Source organism: Empidonax traillii, unplaced genomic scaffold (genome assembly GCF_003031625.1).
Source record: "Empidonax traillii isolate 1590-97213 ecotype Southwest subspecies unplaced genomic scaffold, ASM303162v1 scaffold223:size1722714, whole genome shotgun sequence".
In the NCBI taxonomy this organism is placed as follows: domain Eukaryota; kingdom Metazoa; phylum Chordata; class Aves; order Passeriformes; family Tyrannidae; genus Empidonax; species Empidonax traillii.
Window position 1 is genome coordinate 1,677,525 of NW_020955416.1, and position 19,000 is coordinate 1,696,524.

At 42.0% G+C, this 19,000-nt stretch overlaps 1 protein-coding gene across 4 annotated transcripts in view; it reads left to right on the forward strand.

Annotated features, from left to right (window-relative positions):
• The window catches only part of CPS1 (carbamoyl-phosphate synthase 1), a 156,752-nt gene extending 141,842 nt beyond the window's left edge, over positions 1 to 14,910 (forward strand). For 3 of the 4 annotated variants that reach the window (XM_027887819.1, XM_027887820.1, XM_027887823.1), the window contains 9 exons: positions 264 to 371; positions 1,108 to 1,197; positions 2,990 to 3,160; positions 4,857 to 4,931; positions 7,659 to 7,757; positions 11,613 to 11,672; positions 12,595 to 12,707; positions 12,943 to 13,072; positions 14,317 to 14,910. In XM_027887819.1, coding sequence (XP_027743620.1) covers positions 264 to 371; positions 1,108 to 1,197; positions 2,990 to 3,160; positions 4,857 to 4,931; positions 7,659 to 7,757; positions 11,613 to 11,672; positions 12,595 to 12,707; positions 12,943 to 13,072; positions 14,317 to 14,415 — 945 coding nt within the window. In that variant the 3' untranslated portion in view covers positions 14,416 to 14,910. The remainder of the gene's footprint in view (positions 1 to 263; positions 372 to 1,107; positions 1,198 to 2,989; positions 3,161 to 4,856; positions 4,932 to 7,658; positions 7,758 to 11,612; positions 11,673 to 12,594; positions 12,708 to 12,942; positions 13,073 to 14,316) is intronic. The other variant, XM_027887822.1, reaches the window with a different exon arrangement.
• The last annotated feature ends 4,090 nt before the right edge of the window (positions 14,911 to 19,000 follow it).

The following is a 19,000-nucleotide window of genomic DNA, read 5'->3' on the forward strand; positions in this document are numbered from 1 at the left end:
CTGTGGTGGGTTTTATCATGTTCATGATTTGTTTACCCGTGCTATGAAACACACTGACATGCTCTCCTTGTTCATAGGCTTTGTGTCTGGCTTCAGGCTTATTCTCCTCCAAATCTTGGAAAATTCACTTTTCCCCCCCCCCTTCCCCATCTAAATCCTCTTTTGAATACAGCTGTTCAGGAGACTGTGGTGAGGATGGAGGATGAAGGAACAATTCATGAGAGAGGGGAGATGACCAACTGCTGTCTTGTTACTGTATGCAGGTTATTGCACACGCTATTTCGGAGCATGTGGAGGATGCAGGTGTTCACTCTGGAGATGCCACCCTCATGTTACCCACACAGACCATCAGCCAGGGAGCCTTGGAGAAGGTAGGTGTGGCACTAGCACTGAAAAGAGAAAAGGAAATAAGAGTCTGAATCTGCCTTCCTTCCATCAGCAATGGAGAAATCAAATCATTAATGTTTTTTTCTGAAGGCCAGTGTGATATATTGCAAGCGAAGGATGTCACAGTGTGACTGGCTGTGCTGTGCATAGCATCATTTGAATTGTACCTCATCGATTTTAGCAGTAGGTGTACATGCTGTTGGACCCACTGGATTGTTTTGTTTCCTTGGTTTAGAACCAGTTTCCACAGCAGTAGAGGACTGTCTAATTCACACATATGCCATGGCTCACTTTCTACTTCCTTCTCTCCCACAATCCTTAAACGAATATGTCAGGTGTAAGACTTTATAGCTGCCTGCTTTTCCAAACATAATATCGGGATGAATTAACCTCACCTAGTCTTGACTTTTTTCCCTTTCAAGAATAAACCTGGTAAAACAAAGTTAGGTGTCAAAATGCAATTTTTAAATAAAATATGCCATCACCTGTGATGTCATCCTGTTAGGGGTTTGCTTGGAAGCCAGCCAAGTCTGTCATGCACTGATCTGCGCTCCAGCTCCGTTTCCAAGAATGTCCAAGGCCTTGCTTCTGAAAATAGTTGTCTCCTGAAGCAAAGTTATTCAACGCTTGTACTGACAAATTGCCATGATGCTGTCTATTCTGTGGGACTCACTTATTTTCTATACAGGCATTTACACTTTCTTTATTTGTGTTTTATAGGTAAAGTCTGCTACAAAAAAAATTGCAAGTGCCTTTACCATCTCTGGTCCGTTCAACATCCAGTTCTTGGTGCGAGGCAACGAAGTGCTGGTAAGAGCCCTTGTGACCGTGGCAGGAGTTCAGCCTCTCCTTAGGTGCGTGGTTCCTGCATCCCTGCTGAGGAAACTCTGCAGTGGTAGCTGTGGCAGCTGACCTGCCTTGTCTGATCATGTGGGCTCACGTGTGCCACCCCTACCCACACAGCTCTCCTGTCTCTGTGGGAGAGAGCATCCTCCTCTGCCTTTTCACTCAGGGTTAACTGAGTCTTGCTGCCTGTCTGCCAGCACTAGCTTTGTTTCGCTGTGGGCTGCGCTCCTTCCCAAAATTATCAGATGGACAGCACTGAGACCTGTGCCTCATCCTATAAACTGAACAGCGTGGCTTTTAGATCTCTGATATCCCCTCTCATCTTTAGCTATTTTGGTGTTAAATTAAGCCTTCCAAGGGACTGGAAAGAGAGCAAGACAATGTTTAAGCCTTTAATATAAGCTGTTAAGATGGTTATCTGAATAGTCCTAGTAGCTATTAGTAATAGAAGTGCAGTGGATGTTTAACCCTTTGTGGGTAACAGATGGCTTTCTGTTGCTAATGGAAGGAGATCAGAGGAATGAGAGCAGAGTACGACTGAGGAAATAGTGAGTAGGAAGAAAACCTGATGGAGAACAGAAGAGATGCATTACTGGTAAAAGATCTGTTTTGGGCTATTAGTTGGGTAAAATGTACTTATTGTTGTTCCCTTTTTTTCTGTATCACGCGTGGTTATTCAGACACTGCCCAGAGGGACGTCTTGGCGGAGGAGCTCATGGTGAACAAACGCACGCAAACCAATATGGTTTAAGCAAACGTTCTACTTTATTTACATAACCTAGGCTCTTAAATACCCTCAGAGCCCTGCAGCGCGTGAACACCTTCAAACCATTGGTTAAATGTTGTAAATCACAGGGCAAACGTGTATCCCTAACCCCCTTATCAGTGGGTACAAGCAGCTGTGCACGCGCTGTGAAATCATTGTCTTTCTCCAAAAACTCCTCCTTATTATCTCAATAGTTTACATTCTTGCTGCCTGATATCAATGCCAGTACTTTTCCCGCAACCTGCAAGCAGGCCTCTTGCTAAGACAGGCTAAGGCCTATTAGTATGGTTTGTTCATGGTGCTTATTATTAGTTAAGCACCCCACAGGGACAGACTGGAGTTTTTCATTCCTTGCTTTCCCTCATCTGTGCTTGTCTTTTCTCTGCACAGCTGCCCCTTTTCAATTCTACCTTAACTTACTATCCTTGCCCCCCTTCACTCCCCTTCATCCTCACTTACAGTGATTGATTCCTCTTCTGCTAATCAACTCCAAGGTAGCTTCTCAGCAGGATGCAGAAACTTCTTCGTTGCTTTTTTGGGTCACTGAATGACTTCCACGTGTGGATAAGGGAAGTCAGTAAGATAGTCCAGCCTTTCAGGAAGTGCCACTACCATGGAAAAAGAGCAGGTTGGGCTTCCAGAGGTTGTACCTAATGCCTGTGCATAAGTTTCCATGCCTATTGCACATTAGCTCAGGGTACAGCATAGCATGTTTTCTGAGTGAACTCTAGCTTGCCCTCAGTTCTAATATTCAGACAATAGACAAGATCCTCAGTTAAAGAACATCAGGCTACTTGTATCTCAGGCTGGCCACTCCCCACCCCTCATCGCTCTTTTCATATTGAACGCAATTTCTCTGTCTAGTAATTGGCAATCTGAAGCTCATCTCTGCCAAGAGGACTAAGGACTGATTTCTGGAAATATGAACCAGTCTGTTTCTTCACTGCACAGTGCCTGATCCTGCTATTTCTCTTTTTTTAATCCCATCAGGTGATAGAGTGCAATTTGAGGGCTTCACGTTCCTTCCCCTTTGTATCGAAGACTCTGGGTGTGGACTTCATTGATGTGGCCACTAAAGTGATGATTGGAAAAGAGGTTAATGAGTCATCCCTCCCCACACTGGAACATCCCATTATTCCATCCAACTATGTTGGGATTAAGGTATGCTTTCCAAAAGAACACCAAAAACCCCACTACAGAGCCAGCATGTTAATAGACAATTCGTACTTCAATACCCACAGAGAACAATTTAGTCGTTGGCCTAAGGTCAAATTGACCTTTTGTATTTTCTGTCAGGATAACTGGAAAATTATATTTGGATATCTGGAAATTTTAGAGAAAAATCAAAGCAAAATTATCCAGTGATTATTACCAAAATCAATCGTCCTTTATTTTTTACTTCTAAGCTACTCTGAATCATGTTTCTGAACTGCATAATAAATTTCCACTTGCAGAATTGAACACTGAAGTTCAGGCTATTTAATAATATTATCTAACAAACGTGTGGACGTGTACAACCTTGTGTTGTGAGTGCCCCCCAGATTTCGTCATGAGGATTTGGGACTTGTAATCCCCTTTTTATACAGCACCAGTTAAAATAGATGTGGAAGTCTTGGATCCTTTTGTTTCAGTAAGGCCAAGGTTTTACTCTTCATAATTACTAAGCTTATATAGCACACAAGATACCAAAGTTTACTGTTGGTATTTTTGAATGCTTAGTGGAAGAAAAAAAAAATTAATTGAAGTTCCTAATCATAAAAATACAGGACAGTATTGCAGAAAATCCAAGGAATAATGAGAATTGTTTATACTGAAACTTTCAAGCTTTAATAGCTTTCATATCAAGTGAAAACCAAGGAAGCAGAAAACACCTAATATCTTCCTACTAATAAAATGTTCAGATTCACTAACATGCAAGCCAAATCTGTGACCCAAGCCAGGCCAGGTTATTTGAAACCAGTGTAGAAGTGGCTTTACATTTTATTTTGATGCCACAGATAGGCATGATCTGAAATTTGAACTTGAGATTTTTGTTTTACTTTTGTGAGTCTTATTTATTTTTTAAAATTTCTGTTATTTAGACCTGGGTCTTCTACACTGTTGTTAGCTAAACTGTCAAGAGCTTTTTCTCTCCTGGGAATGCTGGCTACAGAGTGGAAAACCCAACTATATTCCTCAAAACTTCCCACAAAGCCTTTTATACTCTTTGTGTTCTGTGTGGATTTGTCAAATATAAGAACTTACCTTTGGAAATGCTAAACTTTGAAAAATATTCCAGTTTAACCTCTTTGTCATTATTCATGTGTCCTAATTTAATATTTTCATACAAAAGATTATGAGTGGGTATTTTAGGGAGAAGAAGGAAAACATGCGAATAATTTGCAAATTTTCATTTGGTTTACACCAGAAGAATGTTTTCTTGGGGAATAGTTTTATTTTTGTGTATGAAAAATTTCGTGAAGAACAGTTTTCTCAGAAAAACCCATTGGATTTATATACCATTTCTCCTTATTCCATGAATTGGATGTTTCCTAGACTTACTGTTGTAAAATGTGTCCTTAAAATGAAACTGATATTGGGCTACCACTGACTGAAAATCTACTACTGGAATATGAGCAGGACTGCAAGAGTTAGATAATTGATTTATTGGTGAAACACATGTTTATTTGTTCCAGTCCATCATTAGGGTGCTGAGAGAACTAACTTGCCAAGTACTCCTTTGCTTATCAGCCTTGACCACTGCTTTTTCGGATAAATTATTGTCTCTTTCTGGCACTTCCAAGTGTAGCTGGAATTTTTATATTCTTTTAAAAGATCCATTGATTTGTTTTTTTTCCCTTCCTCTTTCTTTCTCCAGGCCCCAGTGTTCTCGTGGGCCCGGCTGAGAGATGCTGACCCTGTTCTCCGATGTGAAATGGCCTCTACTGGCGAGGTATCTTTTTTTTACTTAAACCGAGTTAAGTTTAAACATCATGAATCTTAGAAAGTGATCTTATTTCTGCCTGAACCAGTATAGCATCTGTAGCTTCTTTAGAAAATTAAAAACATCTTCCATAGCTGTAAAAAACAATGTCTTGGAAAACTCAGTTTATTCAGCCACTGGATGTCCCTGTTTAGCTGCATCGGACCTAGTTGGTGTGACTGTCTGCAGTGAGTTTATCTGAGAGCTGTTGGGTTCTAGGAGGTTCTCCCTGCATCAGTCTGTTTTATGAATCATCTGCTTCTGGACAGACAAGTCCTTACGGCTTCCAATCCCCCCATGAACATGTGCTAGAATAGTGATGTTGAGACTCCAGGTCGTGAGTGGTTGGTCTTGGAACAGTTAACTAAGGGCAGAAAATATGTGGGGTATTTTCTTGTTGCCTAGTAACCATCAAGGCACGCCCCAAGGTGCAAAAAATCGGAAAAGAGTGAATGAAATGTGTTGGCTGCAGTAATGACTGTTGGCAGGATGAAGAGATCGGGCAGCTTTAGCCACTCTTGCCGTAGCCGGGCTGTGAGGTGCTTCTGAAACGTCTCTCAGTGTACACATGGCACACTGTAAGGGCACAGGGCTGTTCATTTTCTGCCTAGGCTCATCACCCTCATCCTGGGGCTACAGGATTCCGTCTAGATCACCTGAAGAGACATTTAGAACAAAGAGGTTGCTTCGTGAATTATTGCTGAGCTATCAAGGCCTTCTTTAGATACACTCAAGCGATCTCTAAACTTACTTTGTTACTTCTAGAAAGAGTTGCAGTAGCAGGAACTTATTCTGGGCCAGAACTTATTCTGTGATTAAATACTGAGACAATTAGATGAGGCTTAATACTGCACTACCATATCTAGGCAGGTGTCAGAGTCTGGGCTGCTTTACTGGGTGTGGGCTTGGGTGTGTCTGTAGGAGCTGTTTTCATTAGGAAATATTTACTGCTGTAATATAAAAAAGCATGCTACCCAAATGCAAGCAGAGAACAGCCTTAGGTCTCCTTTATTTCTCCACAATTACTTTGTTTTACTCTTTGTAATGTGTGGGAAATCAGTATTGCAGAAAATTTCCTTTCAGTGTAGTTAATAAGTCAAGTGGCTTCCGTGACTTCCTCATTTTCAGAACACAATTGAATACACAATCTCCCCTGCCCCCTCCCCCACAAAAAAACCCAGCTCTATACAGAGTTAGAGATTACCATGGGGATAAAGGAGGGATTATTAACTTTTATGAGTTGGAAAGATCCATATTCACAAATGCCATAAAGTGTGACAGTTATGAAAGTCTTTCTTATGAGTGAAGTAAGTGTAATAGCTTGCTTTGGGTAAAATGCTCAATTATTCCTCAAAGATGTTTCTCACAAACATAGCTTGATCTGGGCTTGAATTTGTTATCCCTGTCTCTTTGAGTATTGTGGCTGTTTTGACCATGCCATAATGAAGAACCTCTCCTGGCAGGCTGGAAATCCCTGTTCCCAGCCTACAAGAAATGGGGTTGTCCATCACCCTAAGAAGTCCAGGATATACACAGGATATAGATACGCTGTAGAGCAGTGTGAACATTCAAGGATGAATTTTAAAGGAAAGCTGGGATATTAGTTATATGACTTTTTTTTTATCCCTTTCCTTCCGGGATTTTAGTTGTTCTTTTTTTACTTCAGAAGATCTGGCAAATCATCATTTGTTCTTCTTTCATGAAATAATGGTTTCTGCTCACCATGGTAACAGTGAGGCCACGAATCTGAGGGCTAGCTCTGGAATGGGGAGGACCATAAGAGGAAAATGGGAAAGCAATTCTCAGTCAGCCCCTTTATCCCATCTGTGTATGTCAATGGATTTGTTGTTTCAAAGAGAAAAATCTGTGACAGTTTCTGCTTCTGACTGTTTTTCAAAAAGTGTGGAGCTGGCCAGGAAAAGTGAGGGTTGATTGATTGATTTGTTTGTTTGTTTGTTTTGTTGTTGTTGTGGGTTTTTTTCTACTTTTTTAAACTTTCACAAAATCTCATGCATTCCTCTTTTTGTCACCAGAATTCTGAATGCTGGAGAACCGCTAAATGATTCTTACTGGTTTTCCCCTCAAGTTTTTTTTTATATAAAATAAATTCTTATGAATTGGCATGATTGCTTTGGTTTTTTTCCTAAGTAAATACTAAAAGTTTACTTGAATTTTGTACATCTGTGGACTTTTAATGGATAAGCATCTTTGTATACCGTGTTTTTCCTTCCCAAGAAATGTCAGGAGCACAGGAGAGCACAAGCACTGCCTTACCTTGGTTTGCAGCACAGACAGAGGAACTTGCTGCGTGCAGAGCCCTCGCTGGTGTTGAAGCTTTGAATAATGTTAAACAATTTGCAGTGCACTCCCTAACGTTAGAGCAGAGGCTGTGTACAGCATTCCAATAGCTCAGCAGAATCAGTTGTTGTTACTCCTCAGTGTGCTGTTTGAAACTAAAGTGTTGCTCATTCCTTCGTTATTGCTTCATTAAAATGATGAGATTTGTCTACAGTGATTTTCTGATTTATTCCCACCCTCCCCATGCCTTCAGGGTCCATGCAAATGTAGTCTGACTTCTTGAAGCAGAACCAAAAAAAGCCTATTTAAAAATTTCATTCCTGTTTCTTGTTGAAACAATGGGTTTTGGTTTGCTTGGGGTTTTTCCCCTCACGTTGCCGCCTTTGTGCCTTTCCCCAGGTTGCATGCTTCGGGGAGAACGTGTACTCTGCCTTCCAGAAGGCTATGCTTGCCACAGGGTTTACGTTTCCTAAGGAAGGGATTTTGATTGGAATCCAGGTGAGTCCTAAAAATCAAAGCTGAAAAAGGATTGACACAGAGAAACTTGGTAGCTCTTGCCTTGTTTTCATTCATGTGGCTTTATGGCTTAAATGTGTTTCTCTGCCAATTCACACTGAAGTAGAGCAAGACGATGAGGAACAAACGCTCTGGAGAGATCTTTATTGGATTCAGTACAGGTGGCCTGAGTGGTTTTCCCTCTGTCTCCTAATAGTTTCTACTGGGAGCTGCAGAAGTTTGCTGGAAGCAGAGGCCTAGGATCAGAGAGCTAGAAACCCCCTTTCTATGGAACAAACCCACAGTTTTTGAAACCAGTTCCCCTCCAACCCCCCAAACAGTGGGGCAGCTTCCATGCTGCAAAGCTGGACCTGCTAAGCTTTCCTCTTGGGTGTGTGTTTCATTCCAGGCAGAGCTGTAGCATCATTGACAGTGCAGAAAAATGTGATGTTTTTGGGGTGTTGTGGGCTAGTTACTGATGTAATTCAGTGCTGTTGGGCCATCGGGCCTCCACAGGTGTGGCACATTCCTCTCCTTGTTGGAGTCATGATGGGAATATAATCAAGTACAGTGGGGTCAGGGGTTAAAGGACAACAGCCTTCACCCTGCAGCTCACTTCTCCTGCCATTGTTCCTCACCCTTTTTGATGATGCTGCACAGCCAATTTTATTCCCTACCCTGCAGCTCCTGTCAGCGAGGAGTAGCTCAGGAAGGAAGAGCCAACGCTATATTTGTGTAGTGGTGTTTCTGGTTTCTACACCTTGCCAGAGCTCTCCTCTTAGGGACTGCCTTTCAGACACACACTCTGCAGGTTCAGTGACTCCAGAGCTTGGACTTCAGCATTTCATCTCTTGCTGTCACCATCCCTGAAAGATGCTCTGTGTGACAGAAGGTTTAAATGATGTCATTATGGGAATGTTGTCCAGCTTTTGCAAAGAGCTGTTATGTGAGGGAGTTCCTGGTGGGTTTGCACTGATAACAGCACTGCTCCATTCACAGGCCTGGATCGGTAAGGAGGATGAGTGTTTCAGGACAAACAGGGGGCTGGGCAGAAAAGCAAAAAGCCTTGGCTCTTTATCAAGGAATAGCTATCAACTGCAAGAGGGGCTGAAGTCAGAAACACTTGCAAACTTTGGGGTGTATGTGTGTTCCTCAAGAATTCAGACACTTCCACTGCAACTAGAATGTTCTCGGGCCCCATAAAACCAGCTGATCGCCTCCTGCCATTTCCGCGTTGTGTTTCTAATAAGCTTATCCCCTACGTGATTGCATAAAACTGATAAAACAAAAACACAGAATAGACGACTTTTCCTGTCAGACAGCTGGGGTGTGAAAAGTGTCTTTGGCTGTTTGTGCCAGCAGAGAAAGCAGAGAATATGAAGGAAGTGTGTGAAAAGTGGCCAGAAAGGAACACGATTTCTGCTAACACAGACTACCACTGAGTCCATAAGTGTACACATATAGACACATCTGTGGATGGAAGCTGTTGCTTTGTTACCTTTAATTAGCAGAAAAGTCTTTGCTTGCTACCTAGATGAAGTTTAAAATTAGGTATGAAACTCTGGGCAGTTGATACTGTGTGTCTACTGTATATCTAATCACCTGCAGATTTAAACTCCAGCATTTTTAAAAGGGAGGAAAGCAAAGCCAGGAGAAGAAAATGTTTAAAATGTAAGCTTATTTTCCTGATAGCAGCTAAAGGAGAACAGGCAGCAAAAAGTAATTTTAGCTATAGAAAGTCTTTATGTAAGTTTTGTGTCAGTAGCTGTTAAACTGAGCCAAATGTTCTTTGCACAAAGGTGTTAAGAAAAAAGAGAAGGGAAAAAGAAGAGATAAAGCTAAAAGCTCAACTCCACAAACCTTTTAAAAGTAACAGGACTTTTGTCTTTTTTTAATGAGTGTTTACCGTTCATTTTCTTGCGAAAGAAACTTGAAAATAACAGATCAATCGCTTAGAGGTCTCTCTGCATCTCAGCATATTTCCTATATAATCAAACTCCAAATCAAAAAGTGCAAAATTACTGCTGAGAACCAGGTATTTGTCCCTCCCCACTCCATAGTTTGTCACCTACCTACTTTTCAATGGTCTGCTTTGAAACTGAGGGGAAATAAAGCCCTGTGAGAAGAGAAGGTGTGCATGCTGACCTAGACCTGCCATATGGACTGTAAGTGCTCTTCCCTGTGTGTTTAGCTGGAGGAAAGGGGAGTCCCTCACTGCAGAAACAAGGAACACTAGGAATGAGGAGGCATCGGGCGGGCTGTGAACACCAGAATGTCACGGGATGGTTTCTCCAAGGCAGGTTGTGCAGTCAGGTGGGACCACAAGCCTGCTGGGTTGTCCTTCAGCTGTGAGCACTCTCTGACACTGCCCAGGCTGAAGATCCCTGGGATTTTAGAGGCCTGATGTTCTTCCAGGGTAGATTGAGTACGGCTTCCTTGTTAGACAGATGGATCTGTGCTGGTTTATGCAATCTGATAATCTGACCTCTTTTCTCTTCACAATCTGGAAAAATCTATGATGCTGAAACCTGAGTCTGTCAATAAATAATTTCTATTTTATGCAAGAGGAGTTGAAAAGCTAATTTTTTTTCCTTCCTGATTGGGCTATTCAGCGATATCTCTGGGATGGAGTGCATCTGTCTTGCATCTGTGCTGGTGACCACGAGATGCGGAAAGCATTGATAAAGTATTTTAGTTTTAAATCCCAGCCCTCCAAGTCTGTTGTTTCAAGGTAACCTTCAGCCTTAATTCCTCACGTACCAGAATTTTTGTGTCCTCCACAGTGGATTTGGATGCAGAGTTCAAGATTATGGCAGGAGATGAGATGGCTTCATATTGTGCTGGATCTCAGTGAGAACTGGTGCAGCTGTTCTGAATGAAGTGAGGATGTAGCCCTTTACAGATAGCAAGGCTTCCTTTCAAACATGAGAGGGGTCGTAAGAAATGGAACTTATATTCGATAAAGGAAAAAGAATACAATGCTCCTACAATAAATATCTTCCACTAAATAAATCTGCTTGTACTTTTCACCTTTAGTAACTAATGGTTTCTTACACAGGTTATTTCAGCTAGCTTGTAAATCTAAGGCTGCTCCCATGCAAGCTGACAGCTGTAATTTCTTTTCATGGAGAGGCTGTTTTATGTGTCACAAGTGTTCAGTACATATTTGATAGAAGTTTATAATACTGTTGTGAAAGCCAACTCTCCTCACCAGAAGGCAGAACCCTTCTTTCTGACTGGGAAGCTGCCAACCCTGTCACATTGTGTATTTATATTTTCTAGTTAATGTACAGAATGAGATGGCTTTCAGAATGAGGTTCTTTCCAGAGTACTTGGGAAAAAACCCTGTTTACTCCCTTTCTTCATAGAGAGTTGTTCACCCTTCAGATTATTGCTGTCTCACCCATAGAGGTTAAGCTATCAGTAGCTCCAGCAGGGACATCCATGTATGTTAGCTGCCAGAAGAGAAAGCCAAATGTTTGAGCAGTGATTGAAAAGATATTAAGAGCAGAGGAGATTCTAGTTAGTGTATTTGAGAAGGCAATTGCCTAGATATTAAATATGCAATAGTAAATCTTCTGTAGTTGCAGTCAAACTTAATATGAGAAAATCTACCCTGGTGTTGTAACAAAGTATGTCTTAGCTGGGAGTGACCTGGGCTTCAGGATCCAGACATTTGTCTTGGGAATGGCTCTGTATGTGCACATGCAGAAATTTCTGTGCACCCACACACATTCTCTCAGCACAGAAGGGCGTATTTGCCTCTTAGCACAGTTTCGAGTATCTTTGATTTGCCCAGCAAAGCACTGTTTCTAAGTCCTAGCTTTGATGCTTCATCTAAAAAATTTCCTTTTTCAGAAGTCCTTCCGCCCCAGGTTCCTCAGCATAGCAGAACTACTGCATGAGGAAGGCTTCAAGGTAGGTGGTTTCAGTTATTTAAAGCTAGAGAGCTTTCAAAATCTGAAATGTCCTCAGCCTGCTGCAGGAACAAGTTGGAGTTTCTTTGGAGACAGAGAAAAAAGGATATTTTCAATGTAAAACAGGGATTTTAAGCTAAGTGATCCATGAAGTCAGCAGGTATCACCCAACTAAAAGTTCTCATGATTGCTTAATTATATGGGACTGTTGTGAGGGCAGGAACAACTCTGGCTCTGCTATCAGCGTGCAGCCAGGATGGACATTATAAACTCCTCTAAGTTCTCCAAGATACAAAAATGTTAGCAGGATGTCATGTGTGGCTGGAAACAAGGAAGGGAAAACCTTTTGTATGGAGAAGATTTTTGTAGTGCCTACTATAAAAAGTTTTCAGTGATATTCACAAGCCACAGAGATCCGAACTCTGTGGTGTTTATATCCCTCTTGTAACTCTTTAGCATCCTTTGGCATCTGTGTCTGTATGGAAAGGCAACTATCAGCACAGCCACAGAAGACTGGTGAGAGCTTTTACAGTTCTGCCTTTCAAAACTTAGTGCTAGGCATAAAAAAAAATAAAAATAAAAAGGTGGCAAAAAAAGTCATAAGTGATTGAACTTAAACTCTATTGAAAGTCAGAGGGATTTAATTTTTCCTAAGTCACTTCACTGCTTCTGGATGTATTACTCCTATTTGTTGACTATCATCCATCAGGAAATCCCAGATAACAGAAATCTGGGAGAGTCATTCTGTACTGTATGGAGAGACACCTTTGTAATGAAAAATTCCCTCCAAAATCAGCTCTGACAACCAAGGCTGTGTGTTGGGTCAGATCACGGGAGTTAAATGAAGAGATTTGGTATGAAGAAGCACACAGTAAATAACCTTTTTTTTGTTGTTTGTTTTTTTTTTTTTTTCTCCTTCACAGCTTTATGCCACAGAAGCAACCTCACGCTGGCTCAATGCTAATGGCATCCCAGCGAGTCCTGTGGCGTGGCCATCACAGGAAAGCCAGAGTCCGAGCCTCCCTCCAGTCAGCAGGTAAGAGTAACACTCACCTCATCAAAATTGAACATTACTTTGCATTGCTGATTAGAACAGAACTAAAGCCGAAATTCCTTTGTGGCAGCTTAGTGCCTTAACGCCTTGGTTTTTTTGGGGGTGAAGACTAAACTGAAATGAAATTTTTCAGTGTTGTTTATCTCCATGCTTGTGCTATTCGTCAGAGTATTAGGTGGGACACACTGTGATACTGTCTTGTGCATTGTCTCTTTAGGCTGGTGAGGGATGGGAAAATAGATCTGGTGATTAACCTGCCCAACAGCAACACCAAGTTTGTCCATGATAATTATGTGATTCGGAGGATGGCTATTGACAACGGGATTGCTCTTCTCACCAACTTCCAGGTACTTCCCATGTTGTTCTTTCTCCTCTTAGACATAAGAGCCTTCACAGCTTGCAAGCACTTGTGACCATAGATTCCAGAATGTCTGTACCCTCATTATCTGACAAATAATGTATCTGAAAATCATGACAACACATTGGTTTGAATGGTTTTCTTTTTGCTTCTGTACAAAATAACATTGCTCCAAGTAAAACAAAAACAAAACAAAACAAAAAATCCTGTACTGCAACTGAATTTTTTGCTGCATCATTTTCACTTCAGAGCAAACCTCTCCCACAGGATTTCCTGTAACATGTTTAATTATGCACAGGAACAGCTCTATAGTGGGATGTTTTTCCAGTATGGTCCTTAAACCTTACAGCAGGATGTTGCTGGGCTTTCTTAAATGATCCTGGGGGCAGTCCAGTTCCAAAGTGTCATCCAAGTGGAATTCTGCCTGTCCTGTTGTGGTCCCCAGTTGCTGGTCATTACATGTTTGTAGCTCCCGACAAACCTCTTTCACAGACTGACAGGGGGAGAGATATTTGGTGATGCAAAGTGGAACTCCTGCTGCCAGTAGTACCTTGCCTTCCTTTGCCAGTGGCTTCCACTGTCACAGAAGAGCCTCATCTGGCTCTCATCAAGCACAGCAGCCAAACTCCCATTGGTGTTGGTGGGTGCTGACATGAAACCCAGTGACTTGAACTGGTGTCCAGCTGTGCCAAATCTTCTGCTGTGATTGGAGTGAGGGGAGAGCAGAGAGTGCCAAACTGTCAGTTCATAGATGGGATGATGTCAGACATCATTAGAAGGAATGGGGAGTTGAAGATGCATTATTTGCCTACTAGCAAAACACACTCTGACAACCAGAACAGGGATCCCCATCCAAAATTTACTACTGCACCTGCTTGATGCATTTCACTGAACTGTTTTGATGGCAGAGTTGTAATCTCTGAGTTGGAGAGAGGAAAGCTGCCCTGGTTCTCTTTAGGTTTGGGCAGCAGAGAGAAACAACAGCTCTCGTGGGACAGAGCTGTCTTGCCAAGGAAGCCCAGCACATCTGTGTCTCTCCAGCTGGACAGGCAGGTTCCAGAGGGCTGTAGGCAGCACCTGTGCACAACTGGTGTGGATTTGGATGGACTCAAGGACTAGACCTGCACAGGGTAATTTCAGGGTGACAGAGTAGAAGTGTGGAGCCTGCTCTATCACTTACCTTTCTGCAGAAGGCTTTGCAATGCTCAGTCCTCCTCTGCTTTGTATTGGCAGGTGACAAAGCTTTTTGCTGAAGCTGTCAAATACTCTGGGAAGTTGGACTTCAGGAGTCTCTTCCACTACAGACAGTTTGATAATGGAAACACTTCATAGAAGAACTCTCTCCAACCTGCAAGCTTACTGCTTTTGGCACCACAAAAGAGAGGGGATCTCAGATCATCCAACCAGCCATCTTTGCATGCATTTTGTAGCATCTGCACCAATTGCTTTTGCAGCTCACTCAAATTAATTTCTAGCCAATACTTCTGCCTGCCCACTGGAAAGCCATCCTCTCCCTAGTCTCTCCACTGTCTTCTCCATATTTCCACATAGGATCAAATATTAGTTTCTTCCCAGATGGGTAGATCCAGACACCACCATAGCAGAGAGGATGAAAAGAAACACAATTGATCCTACATAGGAGTTGTTCCTTCTTTTCTTAAGCAAGCCTTCTCCTTAGAAATGCCTTCCTTGGATCCATACTCCAAGCTATTTACATGCTGAACTACTCGAATCTGGCCCTAAATTCCCATAGACACACATGGAACTTTCTCTTTCCATTGCTGATTATTGAGGGTTTTGTGACTGTAAAAATAAAATCCTCCTTGATCCACCTGATGGCACCATAGCTGTCTGTCACGGTGTTGAGTATGACCAGAGTTCTTTAGGACAGATAAACACAAATTCCCCACAATTCCCTGCAACAGCAGACAAGCATGGTGCAGCTGCTTTTTGTTTGATTTTTTAACCCTGAAGAATCATCTTTTTCAGCATGCAGATTTGATGGGAGAAGAAAGCTGCATGTACGTGCCCTGGAATTGCTTCCAAGTTCTGCTCAGACCTTCAGGATTCTATCAATATTATTTTGAAATTCTTGTTCAACACTGTGAGTTCAAATGTCTGTCCCTGTATGATAAAGACTCTCTCTCAGCTTTGTGTCTGGCTTCAAAAGTGGAGAACTCCCCAAAGACTTTTGGGTGTCGCTGTCTAACATTTTATGCCATAATTGTGGGCATTAAAATCGAATCCTTTTAAATTGAAGTGTTGCAGTGCTTTCCCTCTCCCGGTTAAGTGACCCCTTCACTTTCCTTCCCACCTTCTCTGCTGCTTTTTCAGCTCTGGCAGCACCTGCAAATGCTGTCTGTGGAGCAGACACCCATTTGGCACATGGGCCCCAAGAAGCTTGGAGTTTGGAGACAGAATAAGGGTGAAGAGATAGTCTCGTGTTTCTTAAATTAATGCTGCAAGATTGCAGGAAGGATGAAAAAATTTCATGAGAGCTGTTATTGGTACATGCAAAAGAGTGGGCAGAGGCTGTGATGCCTTTAGGTACCATGGGACTCTCTGCACCATTGGTGCTAACTGCCAAGACCAAATTTTAAGACAGATTTTATTTCTGATCTGGTTGACGTCCCAAGTGCTCTTGTCACAGTATTTCTTCAGTACTAACTTTTGTGATGAACACACTTGCCTGCTCTACGAAGGGAGAGCTTTGCACTTTTAGAATAGAGATGTTATTAAAAAAAACCCACAACAGCAAAAGAAAACCCTCAAACAAACCAAAACTTTGGAGGAGCCCAAAGGCATCAATTGTTCACCCATTCAGTTGTGAAATGGAAGACTAATGGTGGTTAATGAAGCAGCACCCTACAGGCACCATATTCTTTCAGTGCCAAAAATCCCATTAACAACTGGTGTCATTTACAGCCACCCACCCTGCTTTTACCTCTATTGGTGCACAAAGCGACATCTTAAAGCATCTGCATTCTCTTGTTCTTATGTTTCTATTTTGTCACTTCTTTTGTGAGTTGAAAATGAAATAAATGCCTGGATTATGACAGGTACTCCTTCTTAAAATCTGTGTAGCCTGGATTCTGCCCTTCTTTTTTTTTAAAGCATTAATGAACACTAGTCTGTTAGGGAACCATCATTCTGATATCTGACAGGAACTGCATCACTTAGTGCGGAGCTGCCGACTACCTCAGAGGCGAGGAGGTGGTGGAAAAAGAGCAGCAGGACACTTGAAATGCTCTTTCTCTTCAGCTGTTGTACTCAAGAGAAGGGAGAAGCCCTGATCCCCCAGGAGGGACATGTGAAATGTGAGGAGCCAGGTGACGGAGCAGTGGACTAACAAACATTGAAGAGATGGGAACTTTAAAGAAGGGGCTCTCAGTTTTGGAAAAATGGGAAAAAATGTTTGCTGCTTTTAATTCAGCTTTCTTCAACAGTACTCCTGCCAGTTAGTGTGGATGTAGCTATAGAATGTATTTATAAAATGTATCTATACATTCCAGTTACTGCAGCACCTGCAGGAACTTAATCCACAGCTCCTTTGGTGTCCACAGGCTCTCATACAGTTGGAGTGCAATTCAGTGGAAAAACACACCAGGGCTGAATACATACTGAGTACTTTGTAATTATGCAGTAGTGGTAATGTTTTGCTGCAGGTGCTAAACCCTGGGCCCCTTTCCCCCTCCTCTGAAGCAGGTGACACTAATGTTCTTCCAGCACTTAGAGCTATCTATACAAATGCCATCCCTTGCCTTGTGTTTTTCCCCATTGTCTTTTGGTGTCTCCTCCCATTCCCTGCTGAAGGAAAAAAACATTCTTTTTACTCTGACAGACGCAGGATGAAATTCCAACTCCTGTCATGGTCAGAAGGAGTCAAGAAATCATGCTCCAGCTTACCTCGGGCATACACTGATGCTGGCTGAATTTATTTCTTGATATGCTTTTCTTTTTTGTGCTGACACTATAGGAAAAGATTTATAAGTATATACAGCTGTTGAGATCCAATCAGAGCTAAAAAAAAGTTACAGTTAGTATCTTTTGTATCAAGCTCATCTCTGCTTTCAACAGATTGTGCTTTATAAATGTATAAATCTTTGTCTTAATTATCTTGGAGAAGGTGACAGTGACAGATGAAAGAGGTGGCTGTTCAGAACAAGAAACTTGCTAATCTATGAGCAGTCAAATAATTTTACTCTTTTTTACTGCCTTAAAAGAGGGTTGATAAAAGAAATAAATAAAGACAGTACAAAGCGCGACTTTTGAGATAAGCACAAGAAATGGTGACAAGAGCCATGATGAAATATGAAGGGAACTAATTTTTAGTAACAGAGATGATTTCTTTTTTTTTTCTCAGTAGCCAGTCTGCTGAGCTCCTCTCTGGAGCTATAGTTCTCCTAGTGTGCTAAATGCTGGGAAGCTCAGGACACGTGATTTCCTGGGAGGCGCTGCTGAATAGCGAAGTCAGGCACTTTCTCCAGTTGGTTACCTTCCTGGATTTACTGTTGTGGAGTTAACACCTTTCGTATCACCTGGGGATTGCTCAGGTAGCCAACCCCTGCAGAGATTAGTAGCAAAGCTGGGATAGTTTGGCATGTTGAAAGCACGAAGAGAAGAATGTAAGAGAAAGGACAACTTAGTGCTACCAGATTTTGCATTCCTGGTAGAGCTCTTAGAACACAGCAAGATGAAAGCACACACTTTATGTAAGTGGAAAAGCTTTAAGAAACCTCTTTTCTGTAAGACCATCTGAATCCATCAAAATCACGTTTGTTAAAGTCCTAGGAAGTAGCCAAGTAGGAAAGAGCTGAAAGAGCTCTTGGCAGTGAGCAGAGAAATGAGTCTTGCTTGGCCTGCAGGTTACTGGGTTTTCCTGAACTGGATGTCGCTACCACTCTGTAAGGCATCTTTTTTTTCCTTCCCTCACATACGAAATGTGGTTTAAAGGCTTATTTGTGCTTTGGCTCTCTGTGCTTGCATCAGAGGCATCCAGGAGGACAGCACCTCTATATCTTTGTAATAGAGTGATCCATAAAAGTAGGGAAGGGATTGGAAGTTAGCACTGTGCTAAACCCCACAACTGCAACGTGTGCAGTACCAGGAGTTTGATGCATGCCTGCTGCCTCTATCCCAGTGTGATGCCAACAACCACTAGCAGGAGGGTGGGTTCATGCAACAACCAAAATGAGGTGGTAAGTGAGAGAGGACCTCTGGCTCCTTCTGTTTATAGTGTTTATAACACCAAACCACGGTCAGAACAGCCTGGACCTTGGGAACCTTTCAGCACATAACCAGTGCTGCTGCCATCCCTGCAAGGACAGGAGGTGCTGCCCTGCCATTAGCCATCTGCAGGACACTGAAATGTGCTCTGCTACAAGTCAGCTGCCAAACAGTTCCCAGACCTTCTGTTTTGATTCTTTCTGCATCTCAGTGTCTAACACTGTATAACCTAGTCATGCTGTAACATTTGTTTCACTCTTACATTGAAGAGAATTTAAATATGAACCTTTTAATGTGTCCTAACTAAATGGAGAACGTGATATTTTGTCATTAGCTCGATAGGGTAAACTCTCACGCATTCTTCTAATTAAAATATATTCAGTTGTGCAGGCTAATTATAGCAGTTGAGATAAACTCTTTTAATTCATGGAAGTTTTTAAAAATGAAACTGAGAGACAAAAGCATTTGTTGCAAATTATGTTCAAGCTTTATGATAATGTACTTTGGGGAAAAGATGAATAATTTCTAGAGAGTAATGCTAGTGCTTTGAGATTACCATAATCTTGTCTAAGATACTATCCTAAAGTAGCAAAGTGCAGCTGTTTTGCAAGGAGCTTCAAAGAGTGTCCAGAGTTTGTAGTTCTGTCATAATTCAACTTCCCAGGGAAAGTTTCTTCTTATTAATGGTCAA